General features: G+C 37.5%; 1 protein-coding gene across 1 annotated transcript in view; it reads right to left on the bottom strand.

The window, feature by feature from the left end:
- Kmt2c (lysine (K)-specific methyltransferase 2C) overlaps positions 1–15,999 on the bottom strand; it is a 157,382-nt gene that overhangs the window by 94,932 nt on the left and 46,451 nt on the right. The window contains exons 9-13 of the mRNA XM_013027213.1: positions 14,406–14,519; positions 13,212–13,295; positions 11,756–12,468; positions 2,152–2,271; positions 132–248 (exon numbers count right to left, since the gene is read on the bottom strand). Coding sequence (XP_012882667.1) covers positions 132–248; positions 2,152–2,271; positions 11,756–12,468; positions 13,212–13,295; positions 14,406–14,519 — 1,148 coding nt within the window. The remainder of the gene's footprint in view (positions 1–131; positions 249–2,151; positions 2,272–11,755; positions 12,469–13,211; positions 13,296–14,405; positions 14,520–15,999) is intronic.

Below are 15,999 nucleotides of genomic sequence, written 5' to 3'. Positions count from 1 at the left end.
ACACACACACACACACACACACACACACACACACACACACACGCACGCACACACACAAACACACCTACAATTGAGATCATAATGAATCGGCATTTAAAGATTACAGCCAATATACACGAAGCCATTCTCACCCCAGGTAATACAACAGCGCCAAGTCCACTTTTTAGCTTGGACCTCCCTCTGCCGCCTCTTCCCGACAGCCCAGCTCCGCGAGGTCTCCGCTTCCCTGGGAATCCAGACCCTCGACCCTACATAACAGATAAAGGTACGTTAACAGTCTATAAAAGCCCAAAGGAATGTTTAACTGCAAATATCAGTAAGACAAACATTTTGTTAAATGTTACACAAATATTTTCTGTCTTTTATTCTTATTAGATAACACATATTGAGCGACCAGGCTTATATTTGTGTTTAAAATTTGTACACCACAATCTAAAATATAAAATGCTTGTAACCTTAGAGTTAAATGTTGCATCGGTCATTATGAATGCTCTCTATAAGCAGATTCCAGCATTTTCCTTCCATTTTCTAGTCCTACCTTTTACGTGGTCAAAACAACCAAACCCAATTTAGATATTTCAATGTGTCATCAATTACATTCAATGTAACATAAATGTAAGGAAGAAATTTTGTGACTTGGCCTCTCAGGGATTATATGAATAGCTGGTACGTACTAAGTACTGACTGCATACTGATATAAGCACTTTTTACTCTCAACACGGATTCTCATTTTAGCAATGAATGTACTGAGGGATACATGGCTAAATGTCCAAGGCCATCAAGCTGGCAAGCCTGGCTCCAGTCACTGGGTTTTAAACACTCGTCTTCAATTTCCAAAAAATCATTTGTGTACTAATACAAAATATTATTCTCCTTATCATTAAAATTAAATATCAGCCAATCATTGGTGGCACAGGTTTGTAATCCTAGGTACTCAGGAGGCTGAGATCTGAGGAAAGCAGTTCAAAGCCAGCCTAAACAGAAAAGTCTGTGAGATTCTTATCTCCCTTTAACTACCAAAAAAACTTGGAAGTGCAGCTATGACTCAAATAGTAGAGAACTAGCTTTGAGCAAAAGAGCTACAGTGCTCAGGCCCCGAGTTCAAGCCTCAGGACTGGCACAAAAATATATAAAAGGAACATCTTTTATTTAACAAAATATACATGCTTAACTTATACCACAGTGTTTAAAGGGGGAAAAAAATCACCTAAAGATTATAGGAAGATTGACAATAACAAGGAAAAGGCCTTGCTTTAAGTAACCTGAAAAGCAAATACTTGAAATCAGAATGATTTATCTCACTTTTTAACCCAACAAGAAAAAAAAATCCTATGGCAAAATATACTATTTTGTGGTATGTGAAGCTGAAAATACAACTGTTTTGGATTTTTTCTTTTCTTGATGATGACTTGTGTGTTTTCTTCACTTAGACTTACATATTACTTAATGAAAAAATTTATCTACCCACGTAGATATCGTAATATGTACATATAATTTTTGAAATTACAAAATATCTTTCTGTTCTGTTTCCCTAACAAATCAAATAGGTCCTACCTTCAGTTGAGGCCACATATCAGTCTGATACACTACACTAAATCCCTATTCAGTGAAATATTTTTCTGGTATAAAAATGTTTGGTTATATTGTGAGAATGAAACATAATACAAGAACAAATGGCAGGGGAAATTCTGTTTGCCCTCCAGTCTTTATAGACACAGTCATCCTCCAAATTCAAATTTTCTCCTTGTCTTCTCATTTTGTCCTCCTCGGGTCCCTCAGCTGTGAGTAAGGCAGTTAGGGTTGCACTAGACAGCTTGTTTTCAATAGGCATTAAAGGGTTTTTGTTCGTTTGTTTTTAATTAAAAGAATCAAGCCCTGAGCTGGTGGCTCAGGCTTGTAATTATAGTTACACAAGAGGCTGAGATCTGAGGATGGTATGAGTCCTACTAAACCGCCTGACCCATGCTCAGATATTTAGATATTATCCAGATATTTACATGCAAGGGTGTCATTTCTTTACACTACAAATTTCAGATTAAGACGGTGGCTCTGGAAGCTGGATGTAGAAAAGAAAGGATAAAATTTAACATCTAATAGGACAAAACAAACCAGAAGGAAATGACACATGAATGTAAATACAATTTTATTTACCACTTTGATGCTCCAAATGGCACTGCCAGGAAGCTGCCTGGGTTTAAAAATTTCCCGACCTTCTGAAATGTCTGGGGACCAGGAAGGTGGGCTCACTGTATTATGGGTACTCCAGGCCCCCTAGGATGTGGCAGGTGAGAAAACAGATGTGTAAAACTCAGCAACATAAAAAGTCAAAGCCAGCAACTAAAGAATTTTAGAATAGCCAAAACAAATGCAAGTGTATGGAAATAGGGCAAATAAGTTTATCACTTAGTGACTTTATGTTTAAATATTTGTAGTTACAAACTATTTTTATGGTTCACTACAGTAAAGTGTATTAAAATTAAAGTTTATATGACATCAACACTGACTCATGAACTACAATTACAGCATAAATAATCACTGTATTCTAAAAATAAAAGAAACAGATTTTTTTTCTTCCTCTAATAAATGTAAGTATACTAAAAAGGAGAAAGGGACAACCTTAACATTTATGTTAAGGTTATGTTCCAGTGTTACAACCAACCTACTATGCCAAGAAAATAAAATCAAAACATGGGTAATCAATACAGACATTTTAAAACTGTAGTGGGGAAAGGGTTATTCTGAACAAAATATAACATGTACATCTGAAATACCATGATAAAATTCCTTGATGCAATTAATACACAGTAAAAAGAAATAAGTAAAATAAATGATAGGAAAGTAAGAGCGGCTCTGTGTGGGGCACACCAATGGGAGGAGGGAGTGCGAATGAAAAGGATGAATGGAGATGAATGTAGAAGAAGTAGTTTATTTGCATGTGTGAAAATAGAACAGTGAAACCTCTTGAAATTGTTCTAAGAAAGTGGTGGGGTAAGGGCAACAGAGGGGCACTTCTGATGGGGATACATTGTATGCATGAATGAAAACGTGAGAAATTATCTTTTCTATCAAAATGGATTGCCTCCTTTCTGTCCATCTTATGAGAACTCTTTTTCTGAAAAGTTCCTGTTTGGGCCCGGTGGCTGGGCTCTTGTTGATTATTCTGCTAAGACAATATCAGCAAGACAATAAAGAAGGGAAAGAGGAAATGCTTTTGTCTAAGGAAGGATTGGGGGAAGTAATGGTCTTCAGAACTAGCTGCTCCAAAATGGAACTGACATTCCTCATGATTGCTCAACAAAGTGGCAGGGGTATGAGTATGTTCTGAGGTTTTGTGTAGTCTCTTTATAACTAAGTATGTAAATATATTCTAGGCTCTTCAAACTAAGCCATCTTGAGCAGACTGTGATCTTAAGATTGGCCAGTTTGAGCAGAGGGGCGGGTCTGCTGGGTCAGGCGTAAAAAGGGAGCAGCCTGTCTGCTGAGGATGTACCCTTCTGCAAAAGTAAACTGTGCCTTGCTGAGTTCTTTTAGAATTGGTGTCCTTATTCATACACAACATCCCAACATCCCCAGGCATATTTAACACAATGAACCCCTCTTGAACAGCCAACATATGATAATTTTCTAAAGCTGTAAAAAAGTTAGCTTATAACCTTCAAGTACAAATCCCATTTTAATCTCAGTGTTTACTCTGCCTTTGGCGACCATTAGTTGTAGTTTTTATTTTTATTTAGGGGAATGAATAGTTCATGGAAATTACATCCAAAGGACAAACTTGAAAAGTGAAGAAATTTTAAGGCAAATTGATCTAAATTTGCAAATTAAGATACCTGAAGTGTCCATTATGTACATAGGAAACAGTATTTCATTAAAATCGTTAAAATAAAACCAAGGCATAACATTTCCAACAAGTACATTTAGCAACATGAACTAACCTGATGCTAAAGAGCATTAAGAAGATGTTTATTCTAGGAAGCCAACATTTTAAAAGAAAAACACCAAAACAAATGTCAAACAATAAAAACTTGCTTTGACTTAGGTGATACATTCTGTTATTTCACTAAATGACTAAAAGTTAAGATGTATAGTACTTATCAAGTTTCTATAACATTAATAAGAATCCCATTCATAAAATAAAAATACCATAAATAATTTAAAGTAACCAGAAATAAGAGATTGACTACTTCACTATTAGCAGATTAGTCAGTGAAGTCACAGTATTTCATTAAGAGGGGAGGAACCACACCAAGGAGAGATTGGTTTCACTTGTAATTCATAAAGGCAAGCCACACACATGAAGCCCCAGCAATCCTACTTCATCCTTACACACACTCTTACCCTCCACTGTTAATCATAAAATTTCTGCCTACTGTTGAAGCTCTAACCTGACTTTACCCCAGCCCAGCTACCAAAGCCATGTTGATCTCAGGACAACAACCATGGCTTGTGACCTGGTGAGAATCCTCCCTCCCTCCCATCTCATTCTGAACGGTGGCTGGATGTTTAGGATCCTGCTCAGCACTGGAAGTGATCTATCTCCCTTCAGACCTGTAGCATCCTCTCAATCTATCACTATTGGATGTTTTATTTCATGGTTAATAGCTTTATTTAGTGGTAGAGAAAGTAGAGGCAAGAGATCATCTAACTTTAGTTTTCTCTATAATGACAGTGGCCTTTCTCTGAGGACCTTAACCAGAGGACATCACAAATTCATTTTGGTAGCTCACTTACAATGTTACGTAAGTAGACAATTTCCAAAACATGCCATAAAAATTCATATTGCAAGACAAAAATAATATTGAATTTTTTCATAAAGAGGAATTTTCTGGTGATGATGCATAATTCAACATAATTTGAAAGTTAGCTTTGATGCCAAAATTATATCTCATTTTAAAAAGCATTTACATTTCATATAACGTGGATAAACCAAATGAAGGACTTTATAAATTGAAAATGTTTGGATGCCATTTCAGGGATAATTAGGAAACTACTCGAGTGCAATGAAGAATTTATATAATAAAATCATGGATAATTACATTATGAATTTTAATAAGTATATTATCATAAGACACTAGAAGATAGATTATGTGCAATTTTACAGAACTGAAGAAAAATTATGATTATGTATAGATATTTTGACAAATAAATTACTAATATATTCTTTGGACCTTTAAACTGAAATCCAGTTGTCATTATCAAAGTTTAGTTTATAAATCATCCTTTGGTTCCCAGCTTTGACCAAAAAGAATGCACATCAACTGTTCAGAAAAGGTTAGCTGCTGCTATAATATGCAACTTCTGCAGCATGCTTTACCCCACTGCAACATTTATTATTCTATTTGCCACTGGTCTGGTTTGATGACAGACCTCTGTGTTCTCTATTGCATACAGTAGTCTACTTAATAGTTGTTCTTTCCTAAGTATATTCTGTACATACATATATAAGTCAAGATATATTGTGCTATTGAATATAGTGATCCTAAGTCTAGAATCTTGAGTTTCTTACCCGTTTTTAAAAATTATCAGTCTATGGTAGCTTATTTCTGAAATCCCAACTACTATAGAGACAGAGACTGCAGTTCAAGGACAGGATGAGCAAATGTTGGCAAAATCTCATTTAAACCAGTAAGCCAGGTACATGCCAATCCTCCTACATAAAAGGTATAAATAGAAAACTGCAATTCAGGTCAGCAAGGAAGAGATGTAAGACCCTATCTAAAAGTTAAAGCATAAAAGAGTTGTGGCATGGCTCAAGCAGTAGATCCCCTAGCTATCCCTGAGTTCAAACACCAATACCAGGCACACACACACACTTTTTTTTTTTGTCAATCTATCCAATGCACTGTCACTATGGTAACTCTTAGACTTTTAACAATATTAAGAGCATACCAGACCTGGTAGCTTACACCTATAATCCCAGCTACTCAGGTGTCTCCAGAGATTCCAAGCTAGCCTGGGTCTTAAATCGTTAAGACTACATATCCAGCCAGGCACCAGCTCATGCCTATAATCCTAGCTACTCAGGAGACTGAGATCTGACAATCGCTGTTCAAAGCCAGCCTGGGTGGGAAAGTCTGTGACACTCTTATCTCATTGTAATAAGCCACCAGAAAACCAAAGTGTTGCTGTGGCTCAAGTGGTAGAGCACTAGCCTTGAGCTGAAGAGCTCAAAGACAGCACCCAAGCCCAGAGTTCAAGCCCCATGACTGACAAAAAAAAAGGGGGGGGGCGGGAAGGTGGCTCAGTGGTAGAGCGCTTGCCTTGCATGCCTGAGGCCCTGGGTTTGATTCCTCAGCACCACATAAGCAAAAAGAAAAAAGCCGGAAGTGGTGGTCTGGCTCAAGTGGAGACTAGCCTTGAGCTGAAGAGCTGAGGGACAGCGCCCAGGCCCAGAGTTCAGGTCCCACAACCGGACCCCAAAAGAAAGACTGCATATCCAATCAACCAGCAAAATGCCAGAATGGAGGTATCAAGTCATAGAGCACCAGCTGTGAGCAAGAAAAACACAAGTGAGAGTGTAAGATTCTGCTTTCAAGAGCTGCTACTTGTAACCCCCCCCCAAAAAAAAGGTATTAAGAATAAAAGACTTCAAAATGCAATCAAAAGACTGAAAAAGAACCAAGCAGAACTAATTTGCTATCAAATTCTATAGAAATTTTTCAATAATACTAAGGAAGATGGAACCAAATCCAAAATAATTCATCCAAAAATCATTCAAAGCTAGCATTAACTTCTTTCTCTTTGGAGCCTATTTACCAACTAAGGAAGCTGTACAGAAGTTACAGGACTTCAGGGAAACTAACAAACATGGCATGTGGAAGACATTCTGGAAAACTATTCTATAAAAATCAAATCCTACTGCTAGGTGTTAAATGCACTCAATGGCACTGTTATAGCCCAAGAGAATATGTCAGTCTCAAGAGGAGCCAGGGAAGTTTGGGTGTCTCACCAAGTCCTAAATCAAGCTTGGGTATACCTTCTGCCAACTTCAATGCAAAACCAAGGGTGCTACTGAACAGGGATTCTAATCTAGAGAAAAAGAAAAAACACTGAAGTCAGGCAAAGAGAAAGGTAACTAGCAAGAGAAATAGGAAAGCAGATGATCATTTGTCTTTGAGTAAATACATCATCCCATCAAATGCTCACTGGAGCTACCACACCAAATACTTCATAAAAATTGACAATTTGCATGTGCCTAACTGAGACTTCAATAATTTCAGTACACAAATGGACTGGTATCAGAAACGGCTCTAGAAACAACATATGAACAAAATATATGGACAAAAGGAGAGTCTGACTGCCATGGGTTTTCAGTCTGGAGCTCCAAAGAGCTAGACTTTTTTTTTTTTTTTTTGGTCAGTTGTGGGGCTTGAACTCTGGGCCTGGATGCTGTCCCTCAGCTCTTCAGCTTAAGACAAGCGCTCTACCATTTGAGTCACAGTGTCACTTCCAGTTTTCTGGTGCTTCATTGGAGATAAGAGTCTCACAGACTTTCCCGCCCAGGCTGGCTTTGAACCACGATCCTCAGCTCTCGGCCTCCGAGTAGCTAGGATGACAGAAGTCAGCTGCCGGTGCCCAACGTGGACAGTTTTATGTGTATACAATCTGTGGCTTCCTCTTGGTTTGGAGAGGGCACCTGTTGCATTCTGGCCTACACAGGGATTTCAGTAAACAACTGACACAAATTAAGGTGAAGCCTGAGAATCTATTTGGCAAACTCCCAGGTGATGCTGATATGCCTAGTTTGCCACCCATCCTGTTGAGAACAAGGCCAAGCCTAAAGTTAGAGTTCTTGTGGACCCTCAGGAGTTTCTCAGTCACCCTTGTACATTCTGTATTTAGTTATCTTACTAATTCAAAAACATTCGCAACCATTAGAAGGCTTTAAACTTGGAAAACCCATTATACATTGTATTTAAAGACTTGTAGTACAAGTTTTAGTATATTTTGGTCTATATATATATACTATATATAATACATGATTATCAGAACTTCTTATATTTATTAATATAGAATATTTTTGTATTATTCTGCAACCTATAATGACTGACTGAGCACCAGACAGTTATTTTAACACATTCCCATCACACAACCTTTTTAAGTTTAGAAAATACATAATGAAAGAAAAGACATTTGCTACATGGCAGGTGCTATCATTAAATTCCAACAAAATTACTGGGGTCTCATTTCATATGTAAGGCATAGTTTCAGGAAATAACTTGCCCAATAGTGAGAGGTTTGGATTATCAAAATAGCCATGCTGTATTTATTAGTCTCTCATGTTACCAATGAATTTTACCACACACTGTCACAAACAGTACAAAACATTTAATTGATCAGATTTTTTTGTGTGTAATTATTCAAGTCTTTGGGCATGAACCCAGGGCCTGGATACTACACTTTGTGCTCAAGGTTGGTGCTCTACCACTTGAGCCATATCTCTACCTCCAGCTCTTTGGTGTTTTATTGGAAGTAAGACTCTCACAGCTATTAAACAGCAGTCCTCAGATCTCAACTTTGAGTAGCCAGGATGACGGGTATGAGCCATCAGTGCCAGGCTTTCTTTGCCTGGAACTATCCATGTAGTCAACATTTTGCTCCTGAGCACTTCTACTGTAGTCAGTTCAAACTGAGAGGGTTTTAAGTCTAAATCACAGCCAGATCTCAAACACACAACATAAAAACAACTTGGGGAATGAGTCGTGGTAGTACATACCTGTACTTCCACAACTCATGAAGCTCAGGCAGGAGGATCTCAAGGACTCCACCGTGGGCAACACAGTGAGACTGTGAGAACTTAAGGTGACTGGTGCGGGAGTGTGGGGGGAGCATTTCATTCATTGCACATTGAGTAAATGCTGCAATAACATTCTGGCCATTAGGATGAATCAAATACATTAATATCTATTTCACTTTTTTTTTACTTCTTAAAGATGGCCGTTAGAAACTTTATATGTATATAGCTTATGGGGCTGGGAATGTGGCTTAGTGGTAGAGTGCTTGCTTTGCATGCCTGAGGCCCTGGGTTTGATTCCTCAGCACCACATAAGCAAAAAGAAAAAAGCCGGAAGTGGTGGTCTGGCTCAAGTGGAGAGCGCTAGCCTTGAGCTGAAGAGCTGAGGGACAGCGCCCAGGCCCAGAGTTTAGGCCCCACGACCGGATCCAAAAAGAAAAAAAAAAAAAACAACTATTATGTATATAGCTTATATTATAATGTACATCACTAGCTTACCCTTTCAAAGAACTTAAACTTCCAGATAACAGTCAATAGTTTGATCACTAGCTGTTACATCAAATGAAATCCTTCAGGTTTTGTCTCTAATTAAAAAGTGTTTAATTTGTGAAATATGAGAAAGAGACTACAAGCTAAAATAGTCAGATAATACTAGAAAACCATTAAGATAAACAAAGATCTAACCATTATTAAACAGGGTTTAATAAACTAAAGTTACTAATCGTTGGATGACATTCACTATATTTGTAAAGACTAAAGAACTAAGGACATTCTACAAAGTATGCTGTTCTAGTGATGCTGACAATCACATAGCTACAAACCAAAGCTTCAATCACAATCTCTGCCACGAAAATTCACCTTTTAGCAGATACAATAACAAATATTAGGATGTGGCTTACAGAAGATGACATGAGCCAAGAAAACACACACACACACACACACACTTACTTATAACATGTAAGTCAATGGGAAAAAATAGTCCATGTATTTAATCTGGTTTCCCACTGAAGCTAAACTCTCCAAATATAAAAAGTTTATCAGTATAATCTAACAGAAAAGTTCATCATGCAGTTGGTAATATGAATGTGAAATATGAATGTGTAATCCCAGCTATTTGGAGGAATAGCTGGTGAAAGGGTTGAACACCTGAGTTCAGGAATTTGAAGACAGATGGGTAGCGTAGTGAAACCCACCTCCTGACACTCCAAACGTTTAAGGCTATAAATACAGGAATCAAAAGTAAATTTGAAGTTTACACTTCTATAACTCTAGACTTTTTAGAATCATAACTACAAAATTATTATTTTTATAATGACAAGGAAGACTTACAGAGGAAAAGAATTGATTTGAGAACAAAAATCTAGGACAGAAATTAAGCGTCAAGGAAAATACATAGAAGAAAACTTAAAAAATATTTTGGTTTATTGCATATATCATTTCTATAAAATAATACTAAGCCCATGAGACACTGTCTCTGGTGCAACTTCCATTTAGAGAATAAGATATATATGGGATTTATTTAGAGAAACCTAATTTTCATGTTAAAATAAGTTAGATTTTTTTTTTAAACTAGCTAATTCCAAAACTAGTTGATCAAGAATAATATATTATTCCTGTAAAGCCAAACTATAATTACTGGAAGAAATTTGAATCAGACTGAAAACTCCAAATTACTACTATGATTAAATACTTCTCTACTGTTTGATATCTTGCCATTTAAAAAAATTCAGCAGAAAGCAGCAATTGTGTAGAACAGTAATTTTTAGCTACATTATCCTTATTTTACCATGTAGTGTTATTTAAATCCCCCCTTAAAAAGAACAGGAATTCATCCTTAAAAAGGGACACTATTTGCTGAGTACTGGTGGCTCATGCCTATAATCCTAGCTACTCAGAAGGCTGAGATCTGATGATTGCGGTTCAAAACCAGCCTGGGCAGGAAAGTCTATGACACTCTTATCTCCAATAAGCCACCAGAAAACCAAAGTGTTGCTGTGGCTTGAAGTGATAGAGCGATATTTTTGAGCAAAAAGAGATCAAAGATAGCACTCAGGCCCCAAGTTAGTCCCACAACCAACAAAAATTAAAAGTAAAAATAAAATAAAGGAAGAGACTACTTAATGACATCAAGGATGCTGGAGCTGCGGTGCACACCTGATATCCCAGAGGCAGGCTGATGCGGGAGAATCTCAAGAATGAGATCCTATCTCCAAAATGCCAAGAGCTAGGGATATAGCTCAGCGGGAAAGCCCTTGTTCAGAATGAGCAAACGCTGGAATTTGATTTCTTCCAAGTTCACTTCACTTCTTGAGGAATGGCAACACAACGTTAAGAATTTTTTCTTCCATAAAACTATTAAAGTCCTAATTTGAATACTTTGCACAAGTGTGTGTGTATGTGTGTCAAACCACACCAAAATTTGAGTTCCTCAGTATAAAAATCATATATCTTGATGCATTAAACAGTTAAATATATACATATATATACACACACACTAAATAATACCAAGAATTAAAAAGAAAAGTGTTAGTAGGGGGTTGGGGGGAGGCTGGGAAGGGATGTGAAGGGTAAACAAAGGAGGAGGCTACAATGCTTGATAGGAAATGTACTCACTATCTTGCCCATGTAATTGTAACCCCTCTGTACAGTATGTTCACAATAAAAAATAAATAAATATTGAAAGGACATAAAAAAGTGTTAGTTAATATATTAATACCCCAAACTTCTGTTTTTAAAGCTATTAATTGGTGTTGCCTATTTTTTTTTTTTAGTTTTAGGTGCTTTGTATTAGAAAACTACATGTTTATGTCCCAACCAAGATGAAATTCCAAATCACCTTATCAATTTAGCAAATTCATTAACAGAGTTTTTCAAATAACGGCAAGAAATGTAAAAGTGAACATTGTATCTGCATTCTGAGGACTGAAAAGGTCACCATACAAACCAAGCCTACTCATAAACTTTCTTATTTACATAGCTCCTCCAACCTCTTCTCTGTGAACATCATTAATATCACCCTACCTGTTTGGATCGGGGTCTACCAGGAGAGAATTTCCTTTTTGTAATAGCTGGTTTACCCATGCCGATTTTTGGAGCCACTGAGATGTAAGTTGTTGGCATGATATTTCCAGCAGGAGAGCTGAGCGTCGAAGGGTAACCCTGCAGCCTATCATGTGAAGGCAAGTCTGAAGAACGTGTTGGGGAGGAAGCAGTGTTTGTCTTGCTCATCTCCACTGATGAAAATGACTCAATCTCAGAAGGTAAGTTTATAGATCCGTCCCCTTGGCACAAGCCATCTTTCATGCAACTCTCGATTGAAGGAGTCATTTCACAGTCCATACACCCGGTGGGAAATTTGGAATTTTCTTTCTGTTCCATTTCTGCTTGAACTCTGTCAATAAGCAACTGATCACTAGAACATAAAGAAATACTCTCCTGACTCGGGGACGCTAAGGCTTCTGGTGGAACAAGGACAGATTCCATGGTTGATGTGGGAGGGCTCGCTGCTTCTTTGGCTGTCACCACTGTAGGTTCCTTTAACAAATGCTGATCATCTTGCCGCACAGTGATCTCCTGTGTAAGCTCCTCCATATTTTCTGTCACTTCCATTTTGTCTCCATTCTGATCTTCATCACAAACTGTCATCACTTTAGAAGGCATTTCCGTGTTTTCACCACCAATCTCAGGGGAAACATCATTTTCCAAATCAGGATTCATTTTGCTGAGAGATGATTCTACAATTCAAATACTTCATGTTAATATATATATATATATACAAATTTCAAAATATATATGATTAAACTATGATTTATATGGAGAAAGGCAAGAATTATGCTGGTAAAAACTAAAAGCACAAAAGGTTTAGTGAATTAGAATCAATCACAGATCTTCTGAAAACATGACTTCATTAGTAAGTAAAATCAAGAAACAGATCTGGCAGTACTAAACTGATTAAACAAAAAGAAACCTTTACACAAGAACAACTACACACAGTGTCAATTTGTTTCAAGAAAAAAATCAGTTGGGCCCAGGCCCAGAGTTCAAGCCCTATGACCAAATTAAAAAAAAATCATTTGGGCAAGGAAATGCAAATAGGCTCTCTTGGAGGGTAGTTACTAATGGGAGGAACTTAGGCTAACAAGGAAGATGAAAAAGGATTGCTATGGTAGACAGGGATTGTTTGCAGTTATGAAGATAAAACAATGAAATCCACTGAAACTGTTTTGTGAAGTAGGGAAAGTGCTAGAGAGGATGAGGTTGATTGGAATATACTATAAATTTGTGCATATGCAATGAAATCCCACCTAACTAATGTACGCTAATAACAAAAAAGAATCATCACTTAATTAAAAGATTTTGTTTCCTGTAATATACATGCAGCAAATGCAAAAAGATATTTAGAGTAACATATTTGAAAAGCAAATTTAATGAACAATTATCTAGTAAGTTAATCAGAAAGTTTGAACATACTGCTTACCAGTAATGAGAAGACCATCTGTGCCAAGACTTTCTGATGGACGACATGGTCGCTGCTGCTGCTGCTCAGTGTGGACTTCAGCTGCTACAAATAACACATTATGGGATCTCTAGCAAAGTCAAAATTGCTCTAACTTTTCTCTCAAAACAATAACTTGCAAGTATTATCTTATTATCAGATGCTAATTTCCAATATAAACATGAAACACAGTTTACTATGTATTCATAACAAAAAAGAACTTGAGGATCTGTAGATGTACTATGGTAAGATCTGTATAACTATTATTTCCCTTCACTTTATTCTCTCTTCACTCTCTCTCTCCCTCTCTCTTTTCTTTTTGTCGGTTAGGGGACTTGGAAGTCTGGGCCTGGGTGCTGTCCCTAAGCTCTTCAGCTCAAGACAAGGACTCTACCAGTTGAGTCACAGCACCACTTCTGTTCTGGTTTTCTGGTGGTTAATTGGAGATAAGAGTCTTGCAGATGTTCCTGCCTGGGCTGGCTTTGAACCACAATCCTCAGATCTCATCCTCCTAAGTAGCTAGGATTATAGGTACGAGCCACCAGTGCCTGGCTCTCTCTAATCTTTTTTAAGTATTATATTTAATGAGTTGTTAAGATTATATATATATAACCTATATAAAACAATGTACAACCATATAATTTAACATATAACTTCATATATAATACCAAAACTTGCCTCAAAGTCCATATTTCATTGAGTAAGCATCTCCCCTTCCCTCTCATACCCCACACAAATCTGGCTAATTCCAGATCTTTAAGTTCAATAGCATCCATTTTAATACTATAAACACTTAATTGAATACTGAAATAACTCTCAATAGAATCACCAAGGTGACCTAATAGCATACATATTTTATATCTCAGCATGAAATGCCTCACAACCAGCAACAGTTCTAGTTAGCAAGTGCAAGAATGATAGAAGGAAAAAAAAGTCACTTGATCCCTACACAAAATACCTGTGTAATTAAAGTTAGATTACAGCCGAACTACAGATAGATGTTTTCGCCAATTAATTTATACCAAAAAGCAACTCCCTAATATTCCCAAGTATATACAACTTGATTCATTTGTACTTAGGGAGGTCAAGCTTTAGCATATACTCATATACTTGTACACTGCACATACATGTTTTCTTCAAAGCCCGGAGTAAATCCACTAGCACAAAGATCCTTACCATCTGGAACAATTCCAGGAATGGACTCCTTAGCATTGATGTCTTTATCAATTGTTGGCTCCAAAAATGCCATTTGGTCTTCAGGTCTGTCAACTTCCATTTCAGTGTTAGAATCTTAACAGAAAATTATTCATTCTTTAGCTCACAGTGAATTTTGTTGTTTGTATTAATTATGTCAAAAATTAATTATGGATCTGTTCTTTCAAGTGAGGGAAAACTACCACCAGAAAAATGCTACAAGTTTTTCCTCAGATATTCTTTGTTTTGAACCAAATACATATTTGTATTTTTTAATAAGGAAACTGTAATACATTAAAAGGTAATTGGCAATGTGTCAATTGACAATATACACTTTCAGCCTGGGATATTGATCCTGGATTGTATCATTCAATTCATTCATTCATTCGTGTGTGTGGGTATACACATGCAGATTGTCTTGTTTTAAAAGGGCATTTCACTATTGCATACTAACAGAATGGCATGGAATCCTGAAAATTGAAAGGTTAATTACCATGGAAGGGGGACGGGGGATAGAGGGGGGGGGGCAGATTGTGGTTTGGATTCACAGCCTTATCCTTGCTAGGCTCTGGCTCTCTACCACTTGAGCCAAACCTCCAGCCCTGCCTTTCGCTGGTTATTTTAACTTTTCTGCCTAGGCTGGCTTAAACTGCAATCCTCAAGATCTCAGGCTCCTGAGTAGCTGGAATTACAGGTTATGAGGCACTGGTACCAGATAAAAATACAACTTCTATAAAGGCATCCAATCATATTGAGGAAATAACAATCTCATGAGTAGATCTATTTTCTTTATCAATAAGTCTATTTGCTTTATTGTCTTAGGAATCTTGTTATAACAACAGGATACCAATAAAAATATTCTTTGCCTGAACAAAATTTGAGGCTCCAGAGGTGACAATTAACATTTAAGAAGAATGTAATAAAACCAAAATTTGTTCTATCAAGACAACCCAGATTCTGAAAAACAAACAGGATGGCATGTCAAGAGCCACCAAACTGTGACCTTCCAGGGCACTGCTGAAGAAAACACTAGACCTACCAATTCAAGTACAACTGTCTGAAATAAGCTAAATTTTAGCCATCAGATTAGGCATGACCAACATAAGAAAAACCCTTAAAGCCTGAGAAATGTGGTAGATTTGAGGGAGAATTCAAATAGTGTCATTCCTTAGAAAGGCAAAGTTGAAGCTCAACAAAATAAATACCAGGGAATGAGCACTTGGAAGAGCACGGAGCGGGGGTGGCCCGGTGGGGGGGGGGGGGGGGGGGGAAGGGGGGAGAAACTGAAGACAATATGGTGCGCACTTTTAATTCCAACCTCAGAAGACTACAGCAGGAGTGATGAGGCCTTCTTGATCCACAGAACAAGACACTAAAACAAACAAGGCATGGTGTTGTGGCTCAAGGGGTAGAACACCAGCCTTGAGCAAAAAAGCTCAGGGATAGAACCTGGGCCCTGAGATCAAAACCCCAGATTAGCACACACAGGAAGAAGAAAGAAGGAAGAAGGAGGAAGGAAGGAAGGGAGGAAGGAAGGAAGGAAGGAAGGAAGGAAGGAAGGAAGGAAGGAAGGAAG

Source organism: Dipodomys ordii, unplaced genomic scaffold (assembly GCF_000151885.1).
Source record: "Dipodomys ordii isolate 6190 unplaced genomic scaffold, Dord_2.0 Scaffold101, whole genome shotgun sequence".
NCBI classification, from domain to species: Eukaryota; Metazoa; Chordata; class Mammalia; order Rodentia; family Heteromyidae; genus Dipodomys; species Dipodomys ordii.
The sequence above is the reverse complement of the archived record's forward strand: the minus strand, read 5'-3'. Positions and strand labels throughout refer to the sequence as shown.